Genomic DNA, 25,403 nt, shown 5'->3' with positions numbered 1-25,403 from the left:
TTTTGTGTGTCTTCATGTGGAAAACAGGCAAAACATCACATTTTTTTAATGTAGTGCACTTTTCCAAAGTGATGCCAACAAGAGACACAAACAAAATTGATTTTACAGGTGTGGCATGCATTACATGTTTCATGCAGCTTCACAAAACAACACAGGTAAATTGTAAACAAGGCTTTAGGAAGCAATATGCTTTGTGTTCCACAAAAAAACAAACTTTAAAACCCCAAGAAACTCTTTATATGCAAAACATACTTTAGTGCCAGTTTCACTAAACTGTATGCGAACCGAAACGTACCTGTTTTGCTCATGACTATTCATTTCTATTAGACTGATTACTAATTTCTGGAATAACCAAGTAGTAACAAACTGACTCTTCCATTTCAATCAGTAATCTGATTAGCACTAGACTACAGATGGAGTCTCCTTCCAATGTAGTTTCTTCACACTTTAAATTATCATTTTCGAAGGTTACTTAAACACACCTTTAAGTGTAAAATCTATTGAATTATTTGGTTGTGAAAAAAGTGTGATATCTGCAATTTGCAAAATAGTGTTAATTTCTTACAGTCTTTTAACAAAATAGTACTATTATGGCTTCAGTCCTCTAAAAAAATATAGGGTATACTGTTATTGTTGCTTGAGAAGTTACCTCAAGTGTAGTAAAGAGATTTGTTAAAATGCAAATATAAAAAGACACAAGATGAACAGTAGATTTGCATTTTCTTTACTAGTTAAATAATGTAAAGATAATGTTAGTTTATCTTCCAAAAATCTGCATATTCCTTATGTTATCCAGCTATTTAATTGCTTCTGGAAAACACAAGGATAACTGAGGACACACCCCTTTATGAAATTTCAATTGTAAGGATATTCAAAATATTTTTGTACATGTGAATAGGACAGGTTTGTGGTTTGTTTTGGCCTTGCTTATGTACTGAACAATTGTATCCCTTTTTCAATAAATAATCACTGTGAAATATCTGTGTAATATTTGATATTTCCGATACTAAACCTTAGCAAGGGTTTGCTTTCCTAAATACACTTGGTTTCAAAAGCTTTTGTAACATAAATTTAAATTTATTGTGAAGTGCAATGAGTATAGCACAATTCTTACCTGAAGGTCTTATCAACATGTAACTCCTTCCTACTCAGTAGTGACATAATCAGCAAGTAGCCATTAGTATGGAGCTTTGTAGCATTACAAGATTATCTAGTTTTAAAAGATGTGGAAGCACAGAGCATAATTGAGCAGCCCAATAGTATTTTGCATATATATGTAGGCAAATAAGATGTAATACAGAGGTTATGGTGGATATAGCAGTATATCCAAAATCCAACAAATGTTGTTTTCCATCTTACCAAACAGCCATAACATATATAAAAGCATAACAAATATACAGTATAAACTTCCAGCTAAAATCTCTAACATGAAGTCCGGAATGGGAAGGAAGAAGGGCAAGCAGAGCAGCATCGCCAGCGGAAGAGCCACAATCTTAATGGTCGACGTTCAGGAGAAGTTACGGAGCGGCCTCACATGTCCGGAGAAGCATCCAGAGACCAACAATCGCTCTGAGGTATGTGCCAGGAATGTCGTTGATAATACATTTAAAGTAACACACTTTATCCTGTGCATGTACCTCGGAGATGATCACCTGGAGGCTCCGCGGGAGAAAGGAGACTGTCCCGAAGACAATGGCACGCTCCTATTCGAGCCAGAGAGCATGGAAGAGGACTTCCGCATGTCGGTGGCTGGCGAGGAACACAAGCTCAATCCTGGTGTTTTCTGGGAAGGAGGAGGTCCGCGTCTCGCTGTTTGCGCCTTCGTTTCCGAAGAAACGGACTCAGACATTCCGAAGGGGAAGGGGGAGGCGAACGAAGCACCGTTCACCCCGCAAGAAGGTAAGGAGGGCCAGAACATTGCTGATTGGGCTGTAAACAAATTAATAAAAACAGACCGCAGTCCGCCGAAGAAGGCAACCCGGTCCTCAAGCCCAAAGAACTCCAAATCCCAGAAGCCCAGGCTCATTGGCTCCCGGTTGGCAAGTAAGCAGAAGGAGGAAGTGAGTATACCTCCGGCCGAATTAATTAAATTTTTTGACGTGCGAGAACTCGAAAAACCAATTGAGCCCGTGAGAGGTGTTTTCCAGATGCTGGCGGCAATTAAAAAGATCGTCGAGGATCTGGGAGAAACGGCTGAAGCGCCCATCCGAAAGGTAACGGAGTACTTACAGAGAATTGGACGGGAGCCTCCCGTATTACATGATGTGGCGGTACAGGTGAGTAAAGCCGGTACCGTATATAATGAAATAGGGACGCAGAGTGACACGGGCCCGCATTTAATCCATAGTGGGTGCCAAGTTGATGCGTGCCCTACAAGAGAGGCCAAAACGTTTACAGAGGGGCCGGGGGAAGAGACGATCGAGCCGGAGCAGATAGATGGTGCTGTCTCTCGGAGCGATTCAGTCCTAAAGACCCCGACCCGTGTTATTAATAAATCTAAAGGGGTGCAGACAGGAAAGGGGCTCTCTTTCTCTCACAGAGAGACACAAACTGTTGACAAATCCCAGAGTAAGCAGGAGATCTCAAAAATAAAACGGGGGTCTCCTGACAAATTAGAGAAAGGCGTGAGAGAAACGTTAGAGACGACGGGGGTTTCCTTCACAACAAGAAAAGGGGCGAACCTAATCTTTCCCAATTGTTTTCAGTCCTGCAGGGGGAGAATAACAGGAGGACGGAGGCAGTGTTATGAATGCCGAAGGTTGGGCCACATTTGGTGGAACTGTCCTTGGACAGCGGGGGACCAGCTGTCATTTCGGACTAATATTCCCCCTAGATTCTCCAGAGAACAAGAAAAATGGACCAGCCAAGGCTCAACCGGAAACTCCTCTTGGAGAATGACTTCCCTCTTGGGGCAGGCCGCTCCAAATTATAATTCGTCGCTGGGGGAGGAGTACTGTGGTGTATGGCCAGCCGTTCATCCCGGCCAATACCCCCAAGCCGCCAGGTGGAGCTCTTCCTGCAGCATTGAGGTGCCCCAAAGACCAGCAGGACATCATGGATATTTTAGTCTTTATCCACAACCCTGCTGGATACCATGGGGGCCACTAGATGACGCTGCAGGGAGGAACAACATTTATTTATCCTACGCCCCGGAAGTACGTCCGAGTCACATGGACAAGGGGAATGACGTGCTTCTGGGGTGAAGAAAAGGACTTTTTATCTGACCCAGGAAGTGATAGAAGATCACATGGACTGGGGACTGGAACACTTCCGGGTCAGGCAATATAAAAGGACTGTGGGAGCCCCCTAGACAGCGAGCTGAGCTGGGTGAAAGGGTGTCAACGCGTCTGGGAGTGGAGGAATTGTTTATTGTAGAGTATTGAGTTTAATTTATGAGTATTGGGGAGAGGAGGGTACTTTGTGCACTTTGTGTTAATAAAAAGTCAACTATTTGGACTTTTATCTGGTATCTGGCATCTTGGACAAGGGTTCAAGGAAGCGATAGTGCCTCCTATCTGTCACAATATCAATAAGTAATGACTACATAGAATAATTAAACACACACTGTACCTATTACAATCAACTACAAGAAGGAAAGTTCTTAATTTGCACAAAAAAGGCATAATTATTTCACTGTAAAAAGCACAGAAGTAAAAAATAAAATATCATTAAATAAATCTAACATGTAACTGTTTCCACCATGTATTTAATTTGTGTATTCCTTATCAGACCGAACCATACAGAAGATGAATAACTTAATCCTAAAAGCAAACCCATATTTTGTTTGGAATAAATACTTTATACTGATGTTAAATACTGTAACTAAAAGAAAATACTATATCTGTTTTTTTAATACCTTCTAGAGGAATTACCCTTGGTTACTTGAAGGTTATACTTACAATTTATTGTCTGACAGTTTCCTAAGACAATTTTTCAATGCTGAAACATTTATTCTGTAGTCACAATAATGTATAATAGCAAAAACAGAAAATAGCCTGATGCCAAAATGAGAAATTGGTCTTTCCACTCTAAGTCCTATGTCACATTTTACATGGCAAAGGTGCTACACTTAAGTATTTCTTATATTAGTGTTTACTGGAAAAAGAAAATAAGCAAGATTAAGGAGCTACTAGGTGGCAAGAGATAAAGACACTGAAAAATTGCTCCTCTTGCATCAGCAACTTTGCCTTATTTCATAATAAGGTCTGTCAAAGATAGAGCAAAGTTTATGTGTTTGTCTTGTACAAACTTTCCTTTGAGCACAAGTAACCCTATTTAACATCTATTTGGGGTACAAGCATTAAATCATTTTAAATTTCTCCTCTTCACTCAACTGGATAAAACTACAATTGCATTCTGGTGACCTTGTCATTTATTAGAATTATCTCTTATTCTACACCACTTCCTGAAATGCATAAGTAACTTCACTGTAATAGAAAGTCTACACTAATCAAGAAGCATAATTCTGTTGGTAAAACTAAACCATAATGAGATAGACCAAAAAGTAACACTTCCCCATCACTTACATCAGTTTTAGATTCCTCCTTACTACTGAAATATCTGAGAAAATAGTTTTCATAGCCAGGGTGCACCCAAGTGCAAGTTTCTAACAGGCCCAGTCTCTTGGCCTATTTCCACTGTCCCTTAAACTTATTCTCTGGCGGATTCTCAGTTTTCCTACTTGAACACGTATGTATTGGGATTTTGTCATAGGTTCTTCATTGCCTGATTCATTGACTTGGATCTTCTTGCCAAGGTTCAGCACACCCTTAGAGCATCTGTTGGATATGTCTATGGTGAAGTTAAATATGTCTATGGTGAAGTTAAACGCTTTTGAAAAACCTTCACTTCTTCCCCAAACTGCCCCACTTAGGACTATATTGTCCCAGGCTGTCAAAGGTAGGACCATATAGTCTCAGGAATTATTAATTGAAATTTAGGGTCGCTAGTATAGTCTCTTATCATTACACCATTATCACAAGCAGCCTGGAACTGTTTCACTGCACTCTCTTAACCAATAGCTGTAACCTCACAGTTGAGTCAAATCTCATAAGAAATTAGGATCACTGACTATATTAAGTCTAAATATTATCACTTTTCCCCATTTTAAATTTACAATGGATTTTTAAAATAATACAAGGGCAAAGCTCAGAAACACACCTATATCTACATAAAGCATCTGTTTGCATGCCATTTATGTATCTTTGTCCCAGAATCATCTAAAGGTGGCTATACATATTTCCTTTACAACTGTAGCATAACTCAGAGAGAGTTCCATTTGGAATATAGGCTACTAGCCAACCCGCGGCGTACCATATGCCGCATAATCAGGCCGGTTTCTTAATGATTTTTAAGCACAGGGAGAAAATTAACATTTGGAAAATCAGTAATGTAATAAATCAGCAAGAAAAGCAACATTGTAACAATGCACGGAACGAAGCAACACACAATCGCCCGTGACTGAAAACTGGTGGACCGTCCTCGCGCCTTCTCCTGCCAGATGGGGGGATGGGGTTGCACGGCGCGGAGTGTGGAACGGGAAGAGAGAAGAAGGACGTCCATTCAGCTCCATCCGTCATGCTAGTCTGCTGATTTCTTGTTCAGTATGCACTGCCCGCTCATGTGCCCACCTCCAACTCGTCACTTGAATCGTTGGCTGCTTTTCTATATATAATCCACCAAGACACCCGACCACAGTAGTAGCGAGGTGGTAGGGGGGTGTGTACAAAGGGTTGGGACGCAACCAGTGGGAGCGTATGAGTCGCACTTAGTGGCAATTCCATGGTTTGCAGCCCGAATGGGGTTCAACGGCTTACCCACGCCGGGTAGACACACGCTCAATGTCATGCATAATTATTTATTGAATGCTAAACACTTCTAGAAAGACACGGTTGTCTAAAACGGGTTGGTGTGAGAATACAACAGTAAGCGAATGAAAAGATGGAACTCTGGAGAGAGCAAAATACAACACAATAGTGAACCCATGGCATAACAAACGCAGCATAATTATGTATTGATGGTTGAACACTTCTGGAAAGGCACAGTTGTCTAAAAAGGGAGGGTTTGAGGATACAACAGAAAGTGAATGAAAAGATGGAACTCTAGTTTTTAAAGACTGTTAACTTCATTGTGTTTTAACCTCAGTTGTAAAAGAATGTTTTAAGGACCCCATGGGAGACCCCTTGGTTTTGGCTGCTTTTCTATATATAATCCACCAAGATACCCGACCACGGTAGGAAGGGGGTGTGCACAAAGGGTAGGGACGTAATGAGTGGGAGCGTATGAGTCACACTTAGTGGGAATTCCACGGCTTGCAGCCCGAATGGGGTTCAACGGCTTACCCACACCTCTCTGCGCTGAGTAGACACACGCTCAATCTCATGCATAATTATTTATTGAATGCTAAACACTTCTGGAAAGACACGGATGTCTAAAACAGGTTGGTGTGAGAATACAACAGTAAGTGAATGAAAAGATGGAACTCTGGAGAGAGCAAAATACAACACAAGTTGCTCAGACATGCATGTGGACTCTTACCACAGACGAAAGTGACTAACTGGGTGGTTGGTGAGTTTTTGCGTCAGGGAGAATGGGCAGGCAGTGTGAATGCCTAGAGAACGAGGGTAGACGCCGGCTGGTGAAAAAGGACTGTTGGTGGGCAGGGAAACGTCTTCCGTGTTCCTGCAGGAGCATCTAAGAAGACGCATGTTTGTCTCGAATGCGAATTGCTGTATGTAGCGTGTAAAACAGTTTGCTATGGTGCACGCGGTCGTGCGTCGTAGCTGAAAACTCGTTTTTTTAAGACTGCTTACTTCATTGTGGTTTAACCTCAGTTGTAAAGGATTGTTTTAAGCATCCCCTGGGATACCCCTCCCAAACCGTTTCACACACTGCATATGGCGATTCACCTCCGCGAGAAACATGCCTCTATGAACAGTCAACGTAGCTCGGAGGTGCATGACATGCACATGACATTAACCTGACATGCACTGCATGTGGCCTCTACGACAGACGAATATAAATGACGCCATTTTTTTCTCTGTCCTCGCATCCGAGTTGGTGGGCGTGGCCCTGCAAATTGTCATCGTATCCAATGGTCTTGGAGTTGGTGGGCGTGGCTCCTTCCTGCGTGCGTCATAGGTGTCTCACTTGTCGGCGGCTTAGTGAATCCACGCCCCTTCCGGCATGCTTTCCATGGTTGTCTTGCCTTAGTGAATTATATATATAGATATGGCATCTTGATGGCCTGGCTTCTGTCATTGACCATTAATTTTTTCCTGTCCAATTACAGCGCTAACTTTAAAGTGGACTGTTTGAAGGCAAATGATTATCTGACCTGTGGAAAATGAGTGGCCACAATCTTAATGGGATATGATAAAACATAAACTATAAGTAACCTGTGGATTCCTCTAATCCCATCAAATTATTTCTTCCATTTCACATGGCTGCAAATCCTAGCCACTATTTTTAGTCAGATATCTATGGTCAGACTGCCTTGTTCACAATTTATGGTGTGAAGATAGTTCAGAAAATTGTAAAGAATATTTTACAGTGATGTTTTGAAATAAAACCTGGGCAGCACCAGGAAAAAAAGTTAATATACGATGTATATAATATGTAATCAATTGTACTGTAACTATGAATTTGTAAACATCATTTGAATTGGTGCTTAGAGATTAAAGGTTGCTTGCTTTAAAATGTATCTGATAGTTAGGCATCATATTGATGAGCAGTGGCATAAATTCTTTCTTAGATGTTGAATGGTGAATCATTTTTAATGTGCACTAATATAAACTGAGCACAATGAATTCATTAGGGTATGGGTTCAATAAAACATTTGAAGAAATAGTTCTGAGTTGCTGGTCCATGTTCACTCCAGTCAGTGTGTTCTGCAGCTTTTGCAAATTCTCAAAGTCAATCTCAACTCACAAAGTCCATCTCATCCCAGAAATCTTGAATCAGGAAGCAACTCCAGGCTGAATTTACTATAATTCTCATGGTTCTATTATGGGACTTTTCAGGAATTCTAGCATAAAACATTACATTGCTAAACCTGCAAATCTCTGATGCTCACACTACTTCCAGATAATATGCCCCGATTCGAAAAAATATTTAGATATTCTGTGGCATTCAGTCATTTCGTCTTTTATATCAAAGCTTCTATATTTACACTTAACTGAATAGATTGATCGGCTTAAGTGACGTATTTCATGAACTGGTTCACTCATCCTTGTCATTTCAGCAGGAATTGGAAGTCATCTGACCAGATGATGGTTTTTCAAGATTGTGATGTGTCTGGTATTGCATTACTCAGTACACTGAATCTATTGCTTTTACCAAAAGAAGTGTAATTTGTGTGGACTGTCAGATGCCATACCCTATCCATGACATGATATGATTAGTTATGCTTTCTGATAAACCTCTAGATGTAACATTGCAAAAATTTAGCTGCCTCTCTCTCTAGCTGTTGGCGAACTGTAGCCTGTTTCTCTGCACATGAGATGACAGCTTCCATCATTCCCACTTAGTCTATATACAACCAAAGCATAACCAATTGTGCCTACTGCAATTATGGTGTGTCCTGACATTCACTATCATGTCACTTTCAAAGGTACTTTTATTGCATTTTTCAAAGATAAATATGTCTAAGGTCTTGTTAGACTGGTGTTTGGAGGAGTGGGCTGTTGGTGTTAATGAGCCAGTACACATAGGTTGCATTAGGTTATTAGTTATATATATATAGCAAAATACCCGCGCTTGGCAGCGGAGAAGTAAAAAGAAAATGAGTGTTGCTGGCATATATATATATATATATATATATATATATATATATATATATACAGTATATATATATATATATATATATATATATATATACAGTATATATATATATATATATATATACATACATACATACATACATGTGTACATATATACAGACACACATATACTATGGGGTGCCAAACAGACAAATAAATTGATTTTGTGAATATATAAAGTCGGCGTCAGAATATATAAAGTCAAAACTTGAATATATAAAGTCAGCTTCGGTATACATACTGACTGACTCACTGACTGACTGACTGACTCACTGACTGACTGACTGACTCACTGACTCATCACTAATTCTCCAACTTACTGTGTATGTAGAAGGCTGAAATTTGGCAGGCTCATTCCTTACAGCTTCCTTACAAAAGTTGGGCAGGTTTAATTTCGAAATTCTACGCATAATGGTCATAACTAGAAGCTATTTTTCTCCATTTACTGTAATGGAGTTGAGCTCAAAAGCCGTGGGGGGCGGTTTCGTGTGACATCATCACGCCTCCCACGTAATTACGCAGTACGAAGAAAACCAGGAAGAGCTCGAAAAAGCGCTTAAGAAAGCATGCATTATATAATTAAGAAGGCAGCGAAACAATTAGAAGCGAGCCAGTGACATTTAAAACCATATTCAGCGGCTCACGTGAACTGACGCAATGTGCAGACAAAAAGCAACAGTTCCAAAGAGTGCCGAACAAAAACCGAATTACACTGCTACGCTCAAATAGATAAAGCAGCGCCGACGTCCGAGGTTCAATTCCCGAGAGGGGATGCACTGAGTAGGTACACACGCATTTTTATTCATTTTAACTTCGCATCCCCTTGGTTTGAGGCGATGAAAAAATATGCGGTTAACGCAGAAAGACAGATCACCAATTGAAGCTTTATGAATAATGGATACTTAATTCGCGATCAATGATTGTTTTGGTAAAGCCATACTCAGTGTATTCATTAGATGAACGGTAAAAAAGTAAGAGCGAGGGGAGTGTAACTTATTGAGGCACGCAGGCAAAACCACAATAGCACGCGGTCTCGATGTACTGTAGTGCGCATCAACTCGATCTGAATTGCGCGATCACATTCGAAAAAATATATCTTTTCATATGTGTCAAACTCAAGGCCCACGGGCCACATCCGGCCCGGCGTGTAATTAAATCCGGCCCACGAGATCATTTTATATACTGTATTATTGTTATTAATGGCCTGGGTATATGAAGTGCTGGTAACACAATTAACTACAGATCCCATAATGCAGCGTTTCAGCTGCCTTGCCGAACACTTACCGCGTTAATCAAGTCTAGCTTATGATGCTGCAAGTTATTGCGAAGCTAGCCCACACGATGCCGAAGAGAAAAGCTGATTCTGAACATAGAGCCTTTAAAAACCGATGGGAGGCTGAGTATATATTTACTGAAATTGCCAGTAAACCCGTGTGTCTCATTTGTGGAGCTAATGTGGCTGTAATTACAGAATTTAATCTAAGACGGCACTATGAGACAAAACATCAAGATAACCTGAAACACCTGAATGCAATGCACAAGATACAGAAAGCAGAAGAGTTAAAGAAGAATCTGACACTTCAGCAGACGTTTTTACCTGTGCAAAATCACAAAGTGATTTCAAGTGAAGCTACTTTTATGGGAGACACAAATGCACCAGTGCAACTTGCCCCACTTTCCCTGTTGCCAAGTAATGTTGAACCAAGTCAGCACAAAGGTGTTCCCAAATACGCATTTTGCTGATAAACTGAGCGCACTGCGCACTGAGTTCGCACGGCGCTTTGGTGACTTTGAAGAACAAAAAAAGAATTTTCAGTTGTTTCACAAACCATTTGCCGTCGATATGGAAACTGCACCTGTGCAGAGTCAGATGGAGGTGATTGAGCTGCAGTGTAATGGCACACTGAAGGCAAAGTACGATACTGCACGGCCCGCACAGTTTATTCACTCCATTCCCGCACAAATGCTCCAGCTCCGTCTACATGCGGCTCGAACCTTGTGCATGTTTGGTAGCACATATCTGTGTGAGAAGACTAACAAAACAGCACACAGGAGTCGCCTTAAAAAAGATAAGAGTGCCAAAAAAAGATGCCAGGCGTCCAGCTCTGTTAAAATGACATAAGAGCAAAGACAACTGAATGATTTGATTTGTTATTGCTGAAAAGAACAAATTTTATTTATATTTCCAGGTTTTCTTATGCACCATGTTCATATTTGAATTTGTATAATTTTGACAGGATATATTTTTATGGAGAGCAAAATCTTTTAGGATATTTAAAATTTAAGTTTATCTATACTAATAAAAGGCAAAGCCCTCACTCACTCACTCACTCACTCACTCACTGACTCACTCACTCACTCACTCACTCATCACTAATTCTCCAACTTCCCGTGTGGGTGGAAGGCTGAAATTTGGCAGGTTGATTCCTTACAGCTTCCTTACAAAAGTTGGACAGGTTTTATATCGAAATTCTACGCGTAATGGTCATAACTGGAAGCAGTTTTTCTCCATTTACTGTAATGGAGATGAGCTTCAACGCCGTGGGGGCGGAGTTTCGTGTGACATCATCACGCCTCCTACGTAATCACACAGTACATAGAAAACCAGGAAGACCTCAAAAAAGCGCTCAAGAAAACATGCATTATATAATTGAGAAGGCAGCGAAACAATAAGAAGCGAGTTCTGCTACTCGAAACAAAGCACGATGTAAACCTACACTTTAAATTAAGTTCATAGACAGGCTACGCTGGCGTTTGTAATTTAGTGCCTGCCCATATAAGGCCATCTGTCAGCGGCAATCCAATAGCAAACTGCCACGGGTAAATATTCACGGGTGAAGGACTGTGCTTATGGAGAGGAAGATGAGATGGTCAGGGTGGTGTTTGACACAAACTCAGCGAAACTGCCAGAGAAAGTTTTAAGTGCCAGGACTAAGGTAACATTAAATAAAGCTATGGACATAGCACGAGATGGCACCAGCACAGCTGGGAACCTTCGATGCAAGTACACCGAGTGGCTCACGTGAACTGATGCAGTGCACAGATAAAAAGCAACAGTTCCAAAGAGCTGAACAAAACCGAATTACACAATTGAAAAGGCAGCAAAAATATGAAGCGCCTGATAAGCATATTCATAAATGCAGCTACTGTGGAAACAAAGCACACGGTGGAAAAAGTCAATGTCCCGCTAAAGGAAGACAGCGTAAAAAAAAAAACCCGTGCATGCAGTTTGTCACATCACAGATAAAAAGGAAGACGAGCTGTTTATTGATGCAGTAAGGAACTAATCGATGAATGAAACCTCTTATCTTTACAACGATTGACAAACACGGAATGTAACTTGAACACATCGTACAAATACGAGCCTGATTGAAAGAAATAATGATAATCAAATCCTTGATGACAGCAACATTCAATAACACTCACAAAACAATTACTGTATATTGACAATCATGTTACGTTATTTTTAAAATGTTCCCTTTTCTTTTCATAACTTCTACTTCTCCACTGCGATACACGGGTATATATATAAATGTATATCTATAGCCCGATCTACAATATATACTTTAGCATAGACAAGCTGGTGGCAATTGTAGAGTCTTCGCCTCTAACGCCGACATTCGAGGTTCGATTCCCGAGAGGGGATGTACGCGCGCTACCCGATTCATTTTACCTTCCCATCTCCTTGGTTTGGGACGTATGAAAAAATATTAGGTTAACGCAGAATCATGTTACGTTATTTTTAAAATTTTCCCTTTCTTAGCACAAGCACAGTTGAGAAGCTTCGATGCATGTACTCCATAACGTTAAAAATAACGCATTTAATCACACTTTCAATTCCAAGCAAACGGGAACTTTTGTCAATGCATGATTTCCTGGTACATCCATTACACTGATGCACACATCACAGCTACAAAAATGTTAGAGTCGGAATAAAGCGCGTTCCTACGACTGATCATTTCGACTACCCGAGTAAGCCTTGATAAAAGCATGGTTTTGTGCACACTGAAAAGCAAGCAAAATTAGATGCATTACAGAAAGCGGACTTTGTGGCTCTTACTGGGGATCATTGGACTTCCGTGACCGTTAGTAATTCTAAATACATCTAATTACAAAATGTTCAATGATCACACTGTTTTAGCCTAATGTACAAAATAATTTTGGCTAATGTTACTCAGAGTTTAAAGAGTAAGCTGGTCAAATTACCTTTTATGTTTCTGACTTATTTTTTAAGAAGAAAACTGCACTTTATGGTGAAATTTTGGTTATTATTATTTAAAGACAATACTATTCTGAAAATGTACTTAAAGTACTTAAACTACCACTTTATTTTTAAGTCTGCCCAATTTTAACCAGGGATGATATTTTTGTTTCTGTTTTGAATTCAAATGCAGTTTAAAAGCTTTTTTTCAGAAATTAAAACAGCTTCAGTTTACAATATTCATGTCCATGTCTATTATTTGATTCTGTCGCCCACTAAAACCGTTTTAAATAAAAAAAAACATTTGCGATTTGGGGCAAATTTACGTGCGATTACATACGATTAATCAAGATTAATTCTTACACAGCCTCTAATTAATTGGATTAATTTTTTAATCGAGTCCCACCCTAATATATATATGTAGATATATATATGTAGATTTGTATATATATGTGTATATACAGTATATATGTAGATATGTATATGTTGTATATACAGTATGTATATATGTGTGTGTGTATATATACAGTATGTGTATATATGTATGTGTGTATATGTATATATATATAACTGTATATATATATGTGTATAGATGTGTATATATATATATATATATATGTTTATATATGTGTCTGTGTGTGTGTATATATATATATATATATATATATATATATGCCAGCAACACTCATGACAATTACAAAACAATTACATTGTCAATCATGTTACGTTATTATTAAAATGTTTCCTTTTCTTTTTACTTCTCGCTGCCAATGCAGCTATTTTGATATATATATATATATATATATATATATATATAAATAGATAGATATGACAACAACACTCATATCAATGACAAAACAATTACATTAACAATCATCTTACGTTATTTTTAAAATGTTTGCTTTTCTTTTTCATAACTTCTTTAACACACTACTTCTCCGCTGCGAAGCGCGGGTATTCTGCTAGTTTTTTATATAAAATTACATAAGAGTAAGAAATTTGAATGTTTCTTCTTTTAACGTTTACTTTATTTCTAACTTGTATAATTTAGATAGGATATATTTTTATTGAGAGCAAAATATTATAAGTTATTTAAGGTTTGAGTTGATTTATTCCGGAATAATATTCTGTCAACTAAATAAAAATTCCTTCTACTTAAAATTTAAATAGAACTTGAACAGAAACGATAATATCCATGCAGACTTGCACTTAAGAGCGGGAGTCATCCGTTTTAACAAACAGCGTATTGCACTGATACGAAATAGCCTGCCCATTTAATTATTTAGGAATGGATAAATAAATTAAGATTTTGTACAAATAATGTTTTTCATTTTTCTTCCTTCATGGATTCTGGCACCCCCAGCAACAGTTGCTAGCACCCCAAAGACTGTATATATGTGTATATATATATATATGCGTGTGTGTGTGTGTGTGTGTATATGTATATATGTAGATATGTATGAATATATATGTTTATATATATATGTGTGTGTATGTATATATATATATATGTTTATATATATATGTGTGTGTATATATATATATATGTATTTATGTGTATATATGTGTAAATATGCATGGATATGTATATATATATGTTTATATGTGTGTGTGTATATATTCTGTATATATATATATATATATATATATATATATATATATATATATATATGACAGCAACACTCATCACTCACAACAATGACAAAACAATTACATTGACAATCATGTTACATTATTTTCAAAATGTTTCCTATATATATATGCCAGCAACACTCATGACAATGACAAAACAATTACATTGTCAATCATGTTACGTTATTATTAAAATGTTTCCTTTTCTTTTTCATTACATCTTTAACACACTACTTCTCCGCTGCGAAGCGCGGGTATTTTGCTAGTATGTATATATATATATATACATTTCACTTATTTCTCTGTGACCTTGTAGAGGATTAAGAATTTTTGAATATCAATGGATTAATAAACTGCAGTGGGCTGGCGCCCTGCCCAGGGTTTGTTTCCTGCTTTGTGCCCTGTGTTGGCTGGGATTGGCTCCAGCAGACTCCTGTGACCCTGTAGTTAGGATATAGCGGGTTGGATAATGGATAGATGAATATATATATATATATATATATATATATATATATATAGTACAGCATTCAAAGTCTCACATTAGCTTAATAGTTAATATTACTCATCAAAGTTTGACATAATTTTTTAAATAAATCTGCATGAGTTTGTCTTCCATATCCGAAACACATCTGTACCAGTTTAATAGATGATAGATGATTTTCAGTTATCCTGTGTAGGTGTGAGTGGACGCTGTGATGAACTGGCACCACGTACAGGGCTTATTCTGGACCTTGCAACCCTGAATTGGATTAAGTGAGTTTATCATGTTACATTATGCAGTCAACAGTTTTGAAGTAAACAGCCCTTGGCTCTATGCATTCAAAAAAAAAAGATATATATTTAAAATAAAGCACTGAGATAAATGCAACACAGGTACATACAGCATTTCCTTTCAGGCAGGAGGTAAAGTGAATATGCAGATAGCCTGCTATATCCACCAAATAGAACCCTTTCTATCAGCCACTCTAATGTGACTTTTGTGTATTTTCTAGGGATGCCGAATGGTAGAATGTTGGTTGGATCAAAAATTCACACTTTGGAAATTAAAAGAAAAAGAGAAAAAACAAAAGAAATCAAATAGTGATAACATGGGGAACTATCAATGTACAGTATATGCACCATATAATAGGTACAATTTTTTTTTAGTTATTCATTACTCAAAACAAACAGATTTTTGCATCCTTGCTAAGACATGTAATATGGGCTTTAAAATAGAATTTGCAAGCTGCGAAAGATTGTCACACTCAGAAGTAATGTGTTTTAAGAATGTCTGTCATGGACTGTTTTTATTGGCAAATAGAGTTTTTTTTTTTCTTCTCAGCAGTATGGTATACTAATACTGCAAACACTAGCAATTCACTGTTTTATTGAGTATTTATAAATATTCATAAATACCCATGCATTTTACTTACATATATACTAGTTACAAAGAAAGTATAACTCCTCAGACGTAGAAGGAAACCATGTATAGCTACTCAGGTCGCAAAGGCTGTTACTAGTACACTATAGACAATGCATTACTCATGTCAAACACACAATGGAAGCTGATCTCCTCATTAGACACCAATAACATAAAACAAATTATACATCAATACGACGCAGTAGTGATACTAACAGTTTCATTGACAGCTCCACTCTAATTAACAAAACTGTTTCTAAGCTGGAGTTGCTGGGCTGCTCATCCTTTTGCCTTAGGGATCTATTTTTCATTCATTGTCTTCTCACAGAGTGTAGCCTAAGCAGCCTTTTTGGCTAGGTGTAAAAAATGACACCCATATTAGATTTACAATCATAGGACATCAACTATTATGAATACAACTGATGTGATTGCCGAAAAAACATAGTGATCCAATGACACTGTGTAATGTCTGTAATAGTTACTCAAATTAAAAAAATAGTAACATTTTAAATATGGGACAAATAAGGAGTTTTAAAAAGAAGATAAACTTACTGCTTTGGGCATGCTATTCAGGAATGCATTGGGATATGGGATACCTAGCTATCCTAATCATAAATCTCATGACAATTACAGGGTCAGTCTCAATGCCAATTTAAATAATAAACTTAAAATAACATTTTACCCAGTCATGGCTTATCTCTCTCTTTTTCTATTGCTAGTTTCTGTTTTTGCCCTTGATTTTCCTTGTATCTTGGTTGTGCTATACTATGCTATAGCTCACTACAGTACTAAGCTGTCCTTATTCCAACATATACCCGTAATAATATTGTATTTTCAACAGAAAAGAGAATATTTATGAAAGTCTTAATTAAGATGGTGAATTTTTGAAGCACTCGGCATTAATGTTTATCAACTATTTGAAAACTGAGTTTTATCAGAGGCAGAGAAAGGTGATTTTGGTATTGCAGACTATGTTTAACGGAGGAATTACACTTCATAATTTTCACTTGGAAATTGCAGTGCTAATTGAATATATACTTTATATGTGGCATAAGAAAAAAGCGAGAATTATTAGTGCATGTCAGAGCTCTCTCCATACTCAATTTCCCAAGTCCCTGGACTCCAGTTTATACAATTGGCAGATATGAAATTAGATATAATTACCTTTAAGTTTTTCTGCTAGTAAGCCAGCTTCATGATCTGAAAAATGCATTATAGGTGGTGGAGAGGGAGGTCGTAGCCTTTCTTCTTCTATTTTCCTCCTATGTCGTTCTTCCCTTGCCAAAAGCCTTTGCTTGCATTCCCACTCATAGAAATCATCTCTGGCTTGAGCAAAGTCAACATGAAGGCGTCCTGAGTCTTTTTTGTCTGTACTTGATCCAATCCGCATACGGTAACCTGAAGACAAGTACCAAAGTAACAAAACAAAGATTTACCATTACATTAAATAATTTCTAACAAATTAAAAATGAGACATTTTAGTAGATAAGTTATTGGTTTCAAAAATCAAATCAGAAATTACATGTACAGAAAAACATCTCACATATTTAAATATGAAACATTTTTTTTTACTTTCGGTGTATAGTTTTTCCCGGCATAGCTGTTGAAGTATAAAGGTTGTCTTTTTTGTTTCTGAATGATATGACTATTATCAACAATAAATAAAACACACTTAATTACAGTAGCTATATTGTGTAAATGTTAGTGACAATAATGACCCTATAAACTTAATGTAATCTTCTTCTTCTTTTGGCTACTCTCATTAGGGGATGCAACAGTGGATCATCTTCTTCAATATCTTTCTGTCCTCTGCATCTTGTTCTGTTACACCCATCACCTGCATGTCCTCTCTCACCACATCCATAGACCTTCGCATAGGCCATCCTCTTTTTCTCTTACCTGGCAACTCTATCCTTAGCATCTCTCTCTCAATATACTCAGCATCTCTCCTCTGCACATGTCCAAACCAATGCAATCTTGCCTCTCTGACTTTATCCCCAAACCATCCAACTTGAGCTGACCTTCTAATGTACTCATTTCTAATCCTATCCATCCTTGTCACACCCAATGCAAATCTTAGCATCTTTAACTCTGCCACGTCCAGCTCTGTTTCCTGCTTTCTGGTCAGTGCCACCGTCTCCAACCCATATAACATAGCTGGTCTCACTACCGTCCTACCGTACCGTACCTTCCCTTTCACTGTTGCTGACCCGTCTGTCACAAATTACTCCTGACACTCTTCTCCACCCATTCCACCCTGCCTGCACTCTCTTTTTCACCTCTCTTCCACAATCCCCATTACTCTGTACTGTTGATCCCAAGTATTTAAACACATTCACCTTTGCCAACTCTACTCCCTGAATCCTTACCATTCCACTTACCTCCCTCTCATTTACACACATGTATTCTGTTTTGTTCCTACTGACCTTCATTCCTCACCTCTCTAGAGCATATCTCCACTTCTCCAGGGTCTCCTCAACCTGCTCCCTACTATCGCTACAGATCACAATGTCATCAGCAAACATCATAGTCCACGGGGACTCCTGTCTAATCTTGTCTTTCAGCCTGTCCATCACCATTGCAAATAAGAAAGGGCTCAGAGTTGATCCCTGATGTAATCCCACCTCCACGTTGAATGCATACCTCACCACTGTCACACTTCCCTCGTACATATCCTGTACAACTCTTAGATAGATAGATAGATAGATAGATAGATACTTTATTAATCCCAAGGGGAAATTCACATAATCCAGCAGCAGTATACTGATACAAAGAAACAATATTAAATTAAATAGTAATAAAAATGAAAAAATTAAAATAAAATTAATGTTAGCATTTACTCCCCCGGGTGAAATTGAAGAGTTGCATAGTGTGGGGGAGGAATGATCTCCTCAGTCTGTCAGTGGAGCAGGACAGTGACAAAAGTCTGTCACTGAAGCTACTCCTCTGTCTGGAGATGACACTGTTAAGTGGATGCAGTGGATAATTCATGATTGACAGGAGTTTGCTTAGTGCCCGTCTCTCTGCCACAGATGTTAAACTGTCCAACTTTAATCCTACAATAGAGCCTGCCTTCTTAACAAGTCTGTCCAGGCGTGAGGCGTCTTTCATCTTTATGCTGCCACCCCAGCACACCACCGCGTAGAAGAGGGCACTCGCCACAACCGTCTGGTAGAACATCTGCAGCATTTTACTGCAGATGTTGAAGGATGCCAACCTTCTCAGAATGTATAGTCTGCTCTGACCTTTCTTACATAGAGCACCAGTATTTGCAGTCCAGTCCAATTTGTCATCCAGCTGCACTCCCAGATATTTAAAGGTCTGCACCCTCTGCACACAGTCACCTCTGATGATCACAGGGTCCATGAGGGGCCTAGGCCTCCTAAAATCCACCACCAGCTCCTTGGTCTTTTTAGAATTAGAATTAGAACAATCTAGACGAGAACAGGCCATTCAGCCCAACAAAGCTCGCCAGTCCTATCCACTTGCTTCCTCCAAGAAAACATCAAGTCGAGTTTTGAAAGTCCCTAACGTCTTACTGTCTACCACACTACTTGGTAGCTTATTCCAAGTGTCTATCGTTCTTTGTGTAAAGAAAAACTTCCTAATGTTTGTGCGAAATTTACCCTTAACAAGTTTCCAACTGTGTCCCCGTGTTCTTGATGAGCTCATTTTAAAATACAAGTCTCGATCCACTGTACTAATTCCCTTCATAATTTTAAACACTTCAATCATGTCACCTCTTAATCTTCTTTTGCTTAAACTGTAAAGGCTCAGCTCTTTTAATCTTTCCTCATAATTCAACCCCTGTAGACCTGGAATCAGCCTAGTCGCTCTTCTCTGGACCTTTTCTAGTGCTGCTATGTCCTTTTTGTAGCCTGGAGACCAAAACTGCACACAGTACTCAAGATGAGGCCTCACCAGTGCATTATAAAGGTTGAGCATAACCTCCTTGGACTTGTACTCCACAGATCGTGCTATATAACCTAACATTCTGTTAGCCTTCTTAATGGCTTCTGAACACTGTTTGGAAGTTGATAGCTTGGAGTCCACTATGACTCCTAAATCCTTCTCATAAGGTGTACTCTCGATTTTCCGACCGCCCATTGTGTATTCAAACCTAATATTTTTACTTCCTATGTGTAATACTTTACATTTACTGACATTAAATTTCATCTGCCACAAATCTGCCCAAGCCTGTATGCTATCCAAGTCCTTCTGTAATGATATAACGGATTCCAAATTATCTGCTAATCCACCTATCTTGGTATCATCTGCAAACTTAACCAGCTTGTTACTTATATTCCTATCTAAATCATTTATATATATTAAAAATAGCAGCGCCCTAGCACTGACCCCTGTGGAACACCACTCTTAACATCGCCAGTTCTGATGAGGTTCCTCGCACCATCACCCTCTGCTTCCTGTGTCTGAGCCAATTCTGCACCCATCTAAAAACATCACCCTGAATTCCCACTTCTTTTAACTTGATGCCCAACCTCTCATGTGGCACCTTATCAAATGCTTTCTGAAAGTCCAGATAAATAATATCATAAGCTCCACTTTGATCGTATCCTTTTGTTGCCTCCTCATAGAATTCCAACATGTTAGTAAAACACGACCTCCCTCTTCTGAACCCATGCTGACTGTTCAGAATAACTCCTGTCCTTGTCATGTGTTGCTCAATCTTATCCTTAATAATTCCTTCCATTAATTTTCCTGTGATGCTTGTTAAGCTTACTGGCCTATAGTTGCTTGGATCTGCCCTGTCACCCTTTTTATATAATGGGATGATATTTGCCATTTTCCAGTCCTTTGGAATCTCTCCAGTGCACAGTGACTTCCTAAAAATATGTGTCAAGGGTTTATATATGTACTCACTAGCCTCCTTAAGAACACGAGGATAAATATTATCTGGGCCTGGTGATTTGTTTGATTTCATCTTATTTAATCTGAGCAGCACTTCTCCCTCTACAATTTCCAAATCCCTCAGTACCTCCTTAGTAGTTGTGTTTACCTCTGGCAGGTTATCCACTTGCTCACTTGTAAACACCTCAGAAAAATGTAAGTTTAGGGCATCTGCTATTTCATTGTCTGTATCTTTTAATTCCCTTTACTATTCCTGATGAACTTGACCTCCTCCTTAACTGTTCTTTTACTACTAAAATACTGAAAGAATCTCTTGGGGTCTTCTTTCGCCTTATCTGCTATATTCCTCTCCAACTGTCTTTTAGCCTCTCTGATATCCTTCTTAATGGTTGCCCTCATTTTCTCATACGCGCTACGGTTCTCTTTGCAGTCATTAGTCTTATATGCCTTATACAGCAGTTTTTTCCTTTGCAACTTCTTTTTTAAATCTTTATTAATCCATCGTGGAGTTTTTTTTAGTTTCCTATTACTTCCAAATTTAGGTATGTATCTGTCCTGCATTACATGTAAAACATTTTAAACCTGTTCCACTGCTCCTCGACTGTCTCCACATTTAAAAGCTTATCCCAGTCTATCCTACTTAGACTTTGTCGCATCTGCTCAAAATTAGCCCTACTAAAGTTCAACTTAACAATTTTAGTCTTTGCATCTGTACTCTTACAAAATACTGAGAATTGTATTACATTATGGTCACTTGACCCTAGTGGTTCAATCACCTCTACACCCTCAATTCTATCCTGATTATTACAGAATACTAAATCCAGATAGGCTTCACCCCTTGTTGGTGCTTTAACATGCTGTGTTAAAAACAGTCGCCGATTACTTCTAAAACTCCTGCTCTTGTGCTCCTCCATCTGTAAGGTTATCCCAGTTAATATTTGGATAATTAAAGTCCCCATGACTATAATATCCCCCTGTAAACTTGCCTTTTTGATATTACTAAAAAGATGTGTGTTGAAATTACTGTCTGAATTGGGTGGTCTATAACACACTCCTAAAATGAGACCTTTTCCCTAATATTTTCCAGGCGAAGCCACATGTCCTCACTAAGATGGGGCTCATCATCCAACTGAAGATGACTTACATTTAATTCCTGTTTGGCATAAACAGCAACCCCACCTCCTTTTCTGTTCTGTCTATCCTTCCTAAAAATGTGTATCCCTCTATGTTACACTCATCCCCATCTTTGTTATTTAGCCAGGTTTCCGTTATTGCTATAATATCATAATTATGCTCTGCTACATACAACTCCAACTCACTTACCTTATTTTTGATACTTCTAGCATTAAGGCAAGCTATTTTTAATGTGTTAATCCTTCTATCTTTACGTGTTTGCTTAAAATTTACATTACTATGCATTTTTATTTCTACACCATTGTTTGTTCTTCCATGTATAGATCTAAATCTGGCCTGTCCTAAACTCCCTGCCCCCCCATTCCCTAGTTTAAACAATCCTCGTCTAGCCTACACATACGCCTTCCCAATACATTGGTGCCCCTCCGTTCAGATGTAACCCGTCACGGCGGAACAGGTCCCATCTGTTCTAAAAGGAGTCCCAATGCCCCATAAACCTATACCCTTCTACCCTGCACCAAGATTTGAGCCACGCGTTAAGCCTTCTAATCTCCTCAATCTTACCTGGACTGGGCGTGGCACAGGCAGAACTTCGGAGAAGACTACCTTGTCAGTTCTGCTCCTCAGCTTGGTACCTAACTCTTTGAATTTGGATCGCAGAACTGACAGACTTCCCTTATGTATGTCATTTGTTCCAACGTGGACAATGACAACTGGATCCACCCCCGCTCTGGCCAAGAGCCTATCCACCCTTCCAGGGAGGTCTCCCACCTGTGCTCCCGGAAGGCAACACACCGTCTTGCTGGTGTTAAGGTGTAAGTGGTTTGAGTCGCACCATTTAACAAAGTCTTTGATTAACTTTCTGTACTCCTCCTCCTGCTCACACCTGATGCAGCCCACAATAGCAGTGTCATCAGCGAACTTTTGCACGTGGCAGGACTCCGAGTCATATTGGAAGTCTGATGTATATAGATTAAACAGGACCGGAGAAAGTACAGTCCCTGCATGCGCGCCCTGTATTGCTGAACACAATGTCAGACCTGCAGTTCCCAAGACGCACATATTGAGGTCTGTCTGTAAGATAGTCTACGATCCATGCCACCAGATGTGAGTCTACTCCCATCTCAGTCAGCTTGTCTCTAAGGAGCAGAGGTTGGATGGTGTTGCCCCATCTTTGTTATTTAGCCAGGTTTCCGTTATTGCTATAATATCATAATTATGCTCTGCTACATACAACTCCAACTCACTTACCTTATTTTTGATACTTCTAGCATTAAGGCAAGCTATTTTTAATGTGTTAATCCTTCTATCTTTACGTGTTTGCTTAAAATTTACATTACTATGCATTTTTATTTCTACACCATTGTTTGTTCTTCCATGTATAGATCTAAATCTGGCCTTTCCTAAACTCCCTGCCCCCCCATTCCCTAGTTTAAACAATCCTCGTCTAGCCTACACATACGCCTTCCCAATACATTGGTGCCCCTCCGGTTCAGATGTAACCCGTCACGGCGGAACAGGTCCCATCTGTTCTAAAAGGAGTCCCAATGCCCCATAAACCTATACCCTTCTACCCTGCACCAAGATTTGAGCCACGCGTTAAGCCTTCTAATCTCCTCAATCTTACCTGGACTGGCGCGTGGCACAGGCAGAACCGGAGAAGACTACCTTGTCAGTTCTGCTCCTCAGCTTGGTACCTAACTCTTTGAATTTGGATCGCAGAACTGACAGACTTCCCTTATGTATGTCATTTGTTCCAACGTGGACAATGACAACTGGATCCACCCCCGCTCTGGCCAAGAGCCTATCCACCCTTCCAGGGAGGTCTCCCACCTGTGCTCCCGGAAGGCAACACACCGTCTTGCTGGTGTTAAGGTGTAAGTGGTTTGAGTCGCACCATTTAACAAAGTCTTTGATTAACTTTCTGTACTCCTCCTCCTGCTCACACCTGATGCAGCCCACAATAGCAGTGTCATCAGCGAACTTTTGCACGTGGCAGGACTCCGAGTCATATTGGAAGTCTGATGTATATAGATTGAACAGGACCGGAGAAAGTACAGTCCCCTGCGGCGCCCCTGTATTGCTGAACACAATGTCAGACCTGCAGTTCCCAAGACGCACTTATATTGAGGTCTGTCTGTAAGATAGTCTACGATCCATGCCACCAGATGTGAGTCTACTCCCATCTCAGTCAGCTTGTCTCTAAGGAGCAGAGGTTGGATGGTGTTGAAGGTGCTAGAGAAGTCCAAAAACATAATTCTTACAGCACCACTGCCTCTGTCCAGGTGGGAGAGGGATCGGTGTAGCATATAGATGATGGCATCCTCGGCTCCTACCTTCTCCTGGTATGCGAGCTGCAGAGGGTCAAGGACATGACGGACCTGTGGCCTCAGGTGGTGAAGCAGCAGCCACTCCATGGTCTTCATCAGATGTGACGTCAGAGCAACAGGCCGGAAGTCATTCAGCTCACTAGGACGTGATACCTTTGGGACAGGGGTGATACAAGATGTTTTCCAAAGCCTTGGGACTCTCCCCTGTTCCAGGCTCAGGTTGAAGATGCGCTGTAGAGGTCTCCCCATTTCCAACGCACATGCCTTCAGCAGTGGCAATACACCATCTGGACCCGCTGCTTTGCTGGCACGAAGTCTTTTCAGCTCTCTGCTCACATGGGCTGCTGTAATTGTGGGTGGGGATGTCTCACCTATTGCCGCTTTTCCACTGCATAGTACGGCACAGCACGGTTCAGTACAGCTCACCTTGGTTCGGCTCAGTTCGGCTCGGTTTGCGTTTTGACTGCAGTTTAGTACCGCTTTAGAGTGGGCGGGATTATTCACGTGTCGTTATAGTTGCGCCGCCTCTACTGCCGTGACACCATGGAACTTTTACAACAACACGCAGACAACGACAACACTTTAGCTTCGACGACGCGCAAGGGTAAGCATCTAAAAAGCACGTCACTAGCTAACTTTTATCACTGTTGCAAAGCATAAAATGAACTTAACTGCCAGTGTAACATTAAAATGCTGATTCTGTATATTACAGATCTTCCACATTTTGCAAAAGTCGCTAACAGACCATCTGTTTGGACATTTAACCGTGCTTCAGAGTGGTGGGATGTGATTGTTCCCGGTTTTACAAACACTCAGTGGCTGGAGAACTTTCAATGTCTGAAGAAACATTCATCCACTTATGCAACAAACTGCGTCCAGCGATGGAGAGACGGGACACAAACTTCCGCGTGTGTGTACCTTTAAAGAAAAGAATAGCCAGTGACGCAGTAATGACGATTTTCTCCGGCCAATCAGTGACCAGAGTTTACACGTCACGTTTTGGCAACGGTTCGGCGCGC

The 25,403-nt window shown here is 39.6% G+C and overlaps 1 protein-coding gene across 3 annotated transcripts in view; it reads right to left on the bottom strand.

Annotated features, from left to right (window-relative positions):
- enox1 (ecto-NOX disulfide-thiol exchanger 1) overlaps window positions 1-25,403 on the bottom strand; it is a 326,189-nt gene that overhangs the window by 186,126 nt on the left and 114,660 nt on the right. For all 3 annotated transcript variants that reach the window (XM_039745280.1, XM_039745281.1, XM_039745282.1), the window contains one exon: window positions 17,216-17,449. In XM_039745280.1, coding sequence (XP_039601214.1) covers window positions 17,216-17,449 — 234 coding nt within the window. The remainder of the gene's footprint in view (window positions 1-17,215; window positions 17,450-25,403) is intronic.

This window comes from Polypterus senegalus, chromosome 2 (assembly GCF_016835505.1).
Source record: "Polypterus senegalus isolate Bchr_013 chromosome 2, ASM1683550v1, whole genome shotgun sequence".
NCBI lineage: Eukaryota > Metazoa > Chordata > Cladistia > Polypteriformes > Polypteridae > Polypterus > Polypterus senegalus.
This window is presented reverse-complemented; position numbering and strand designations above follow the sequence as displayed.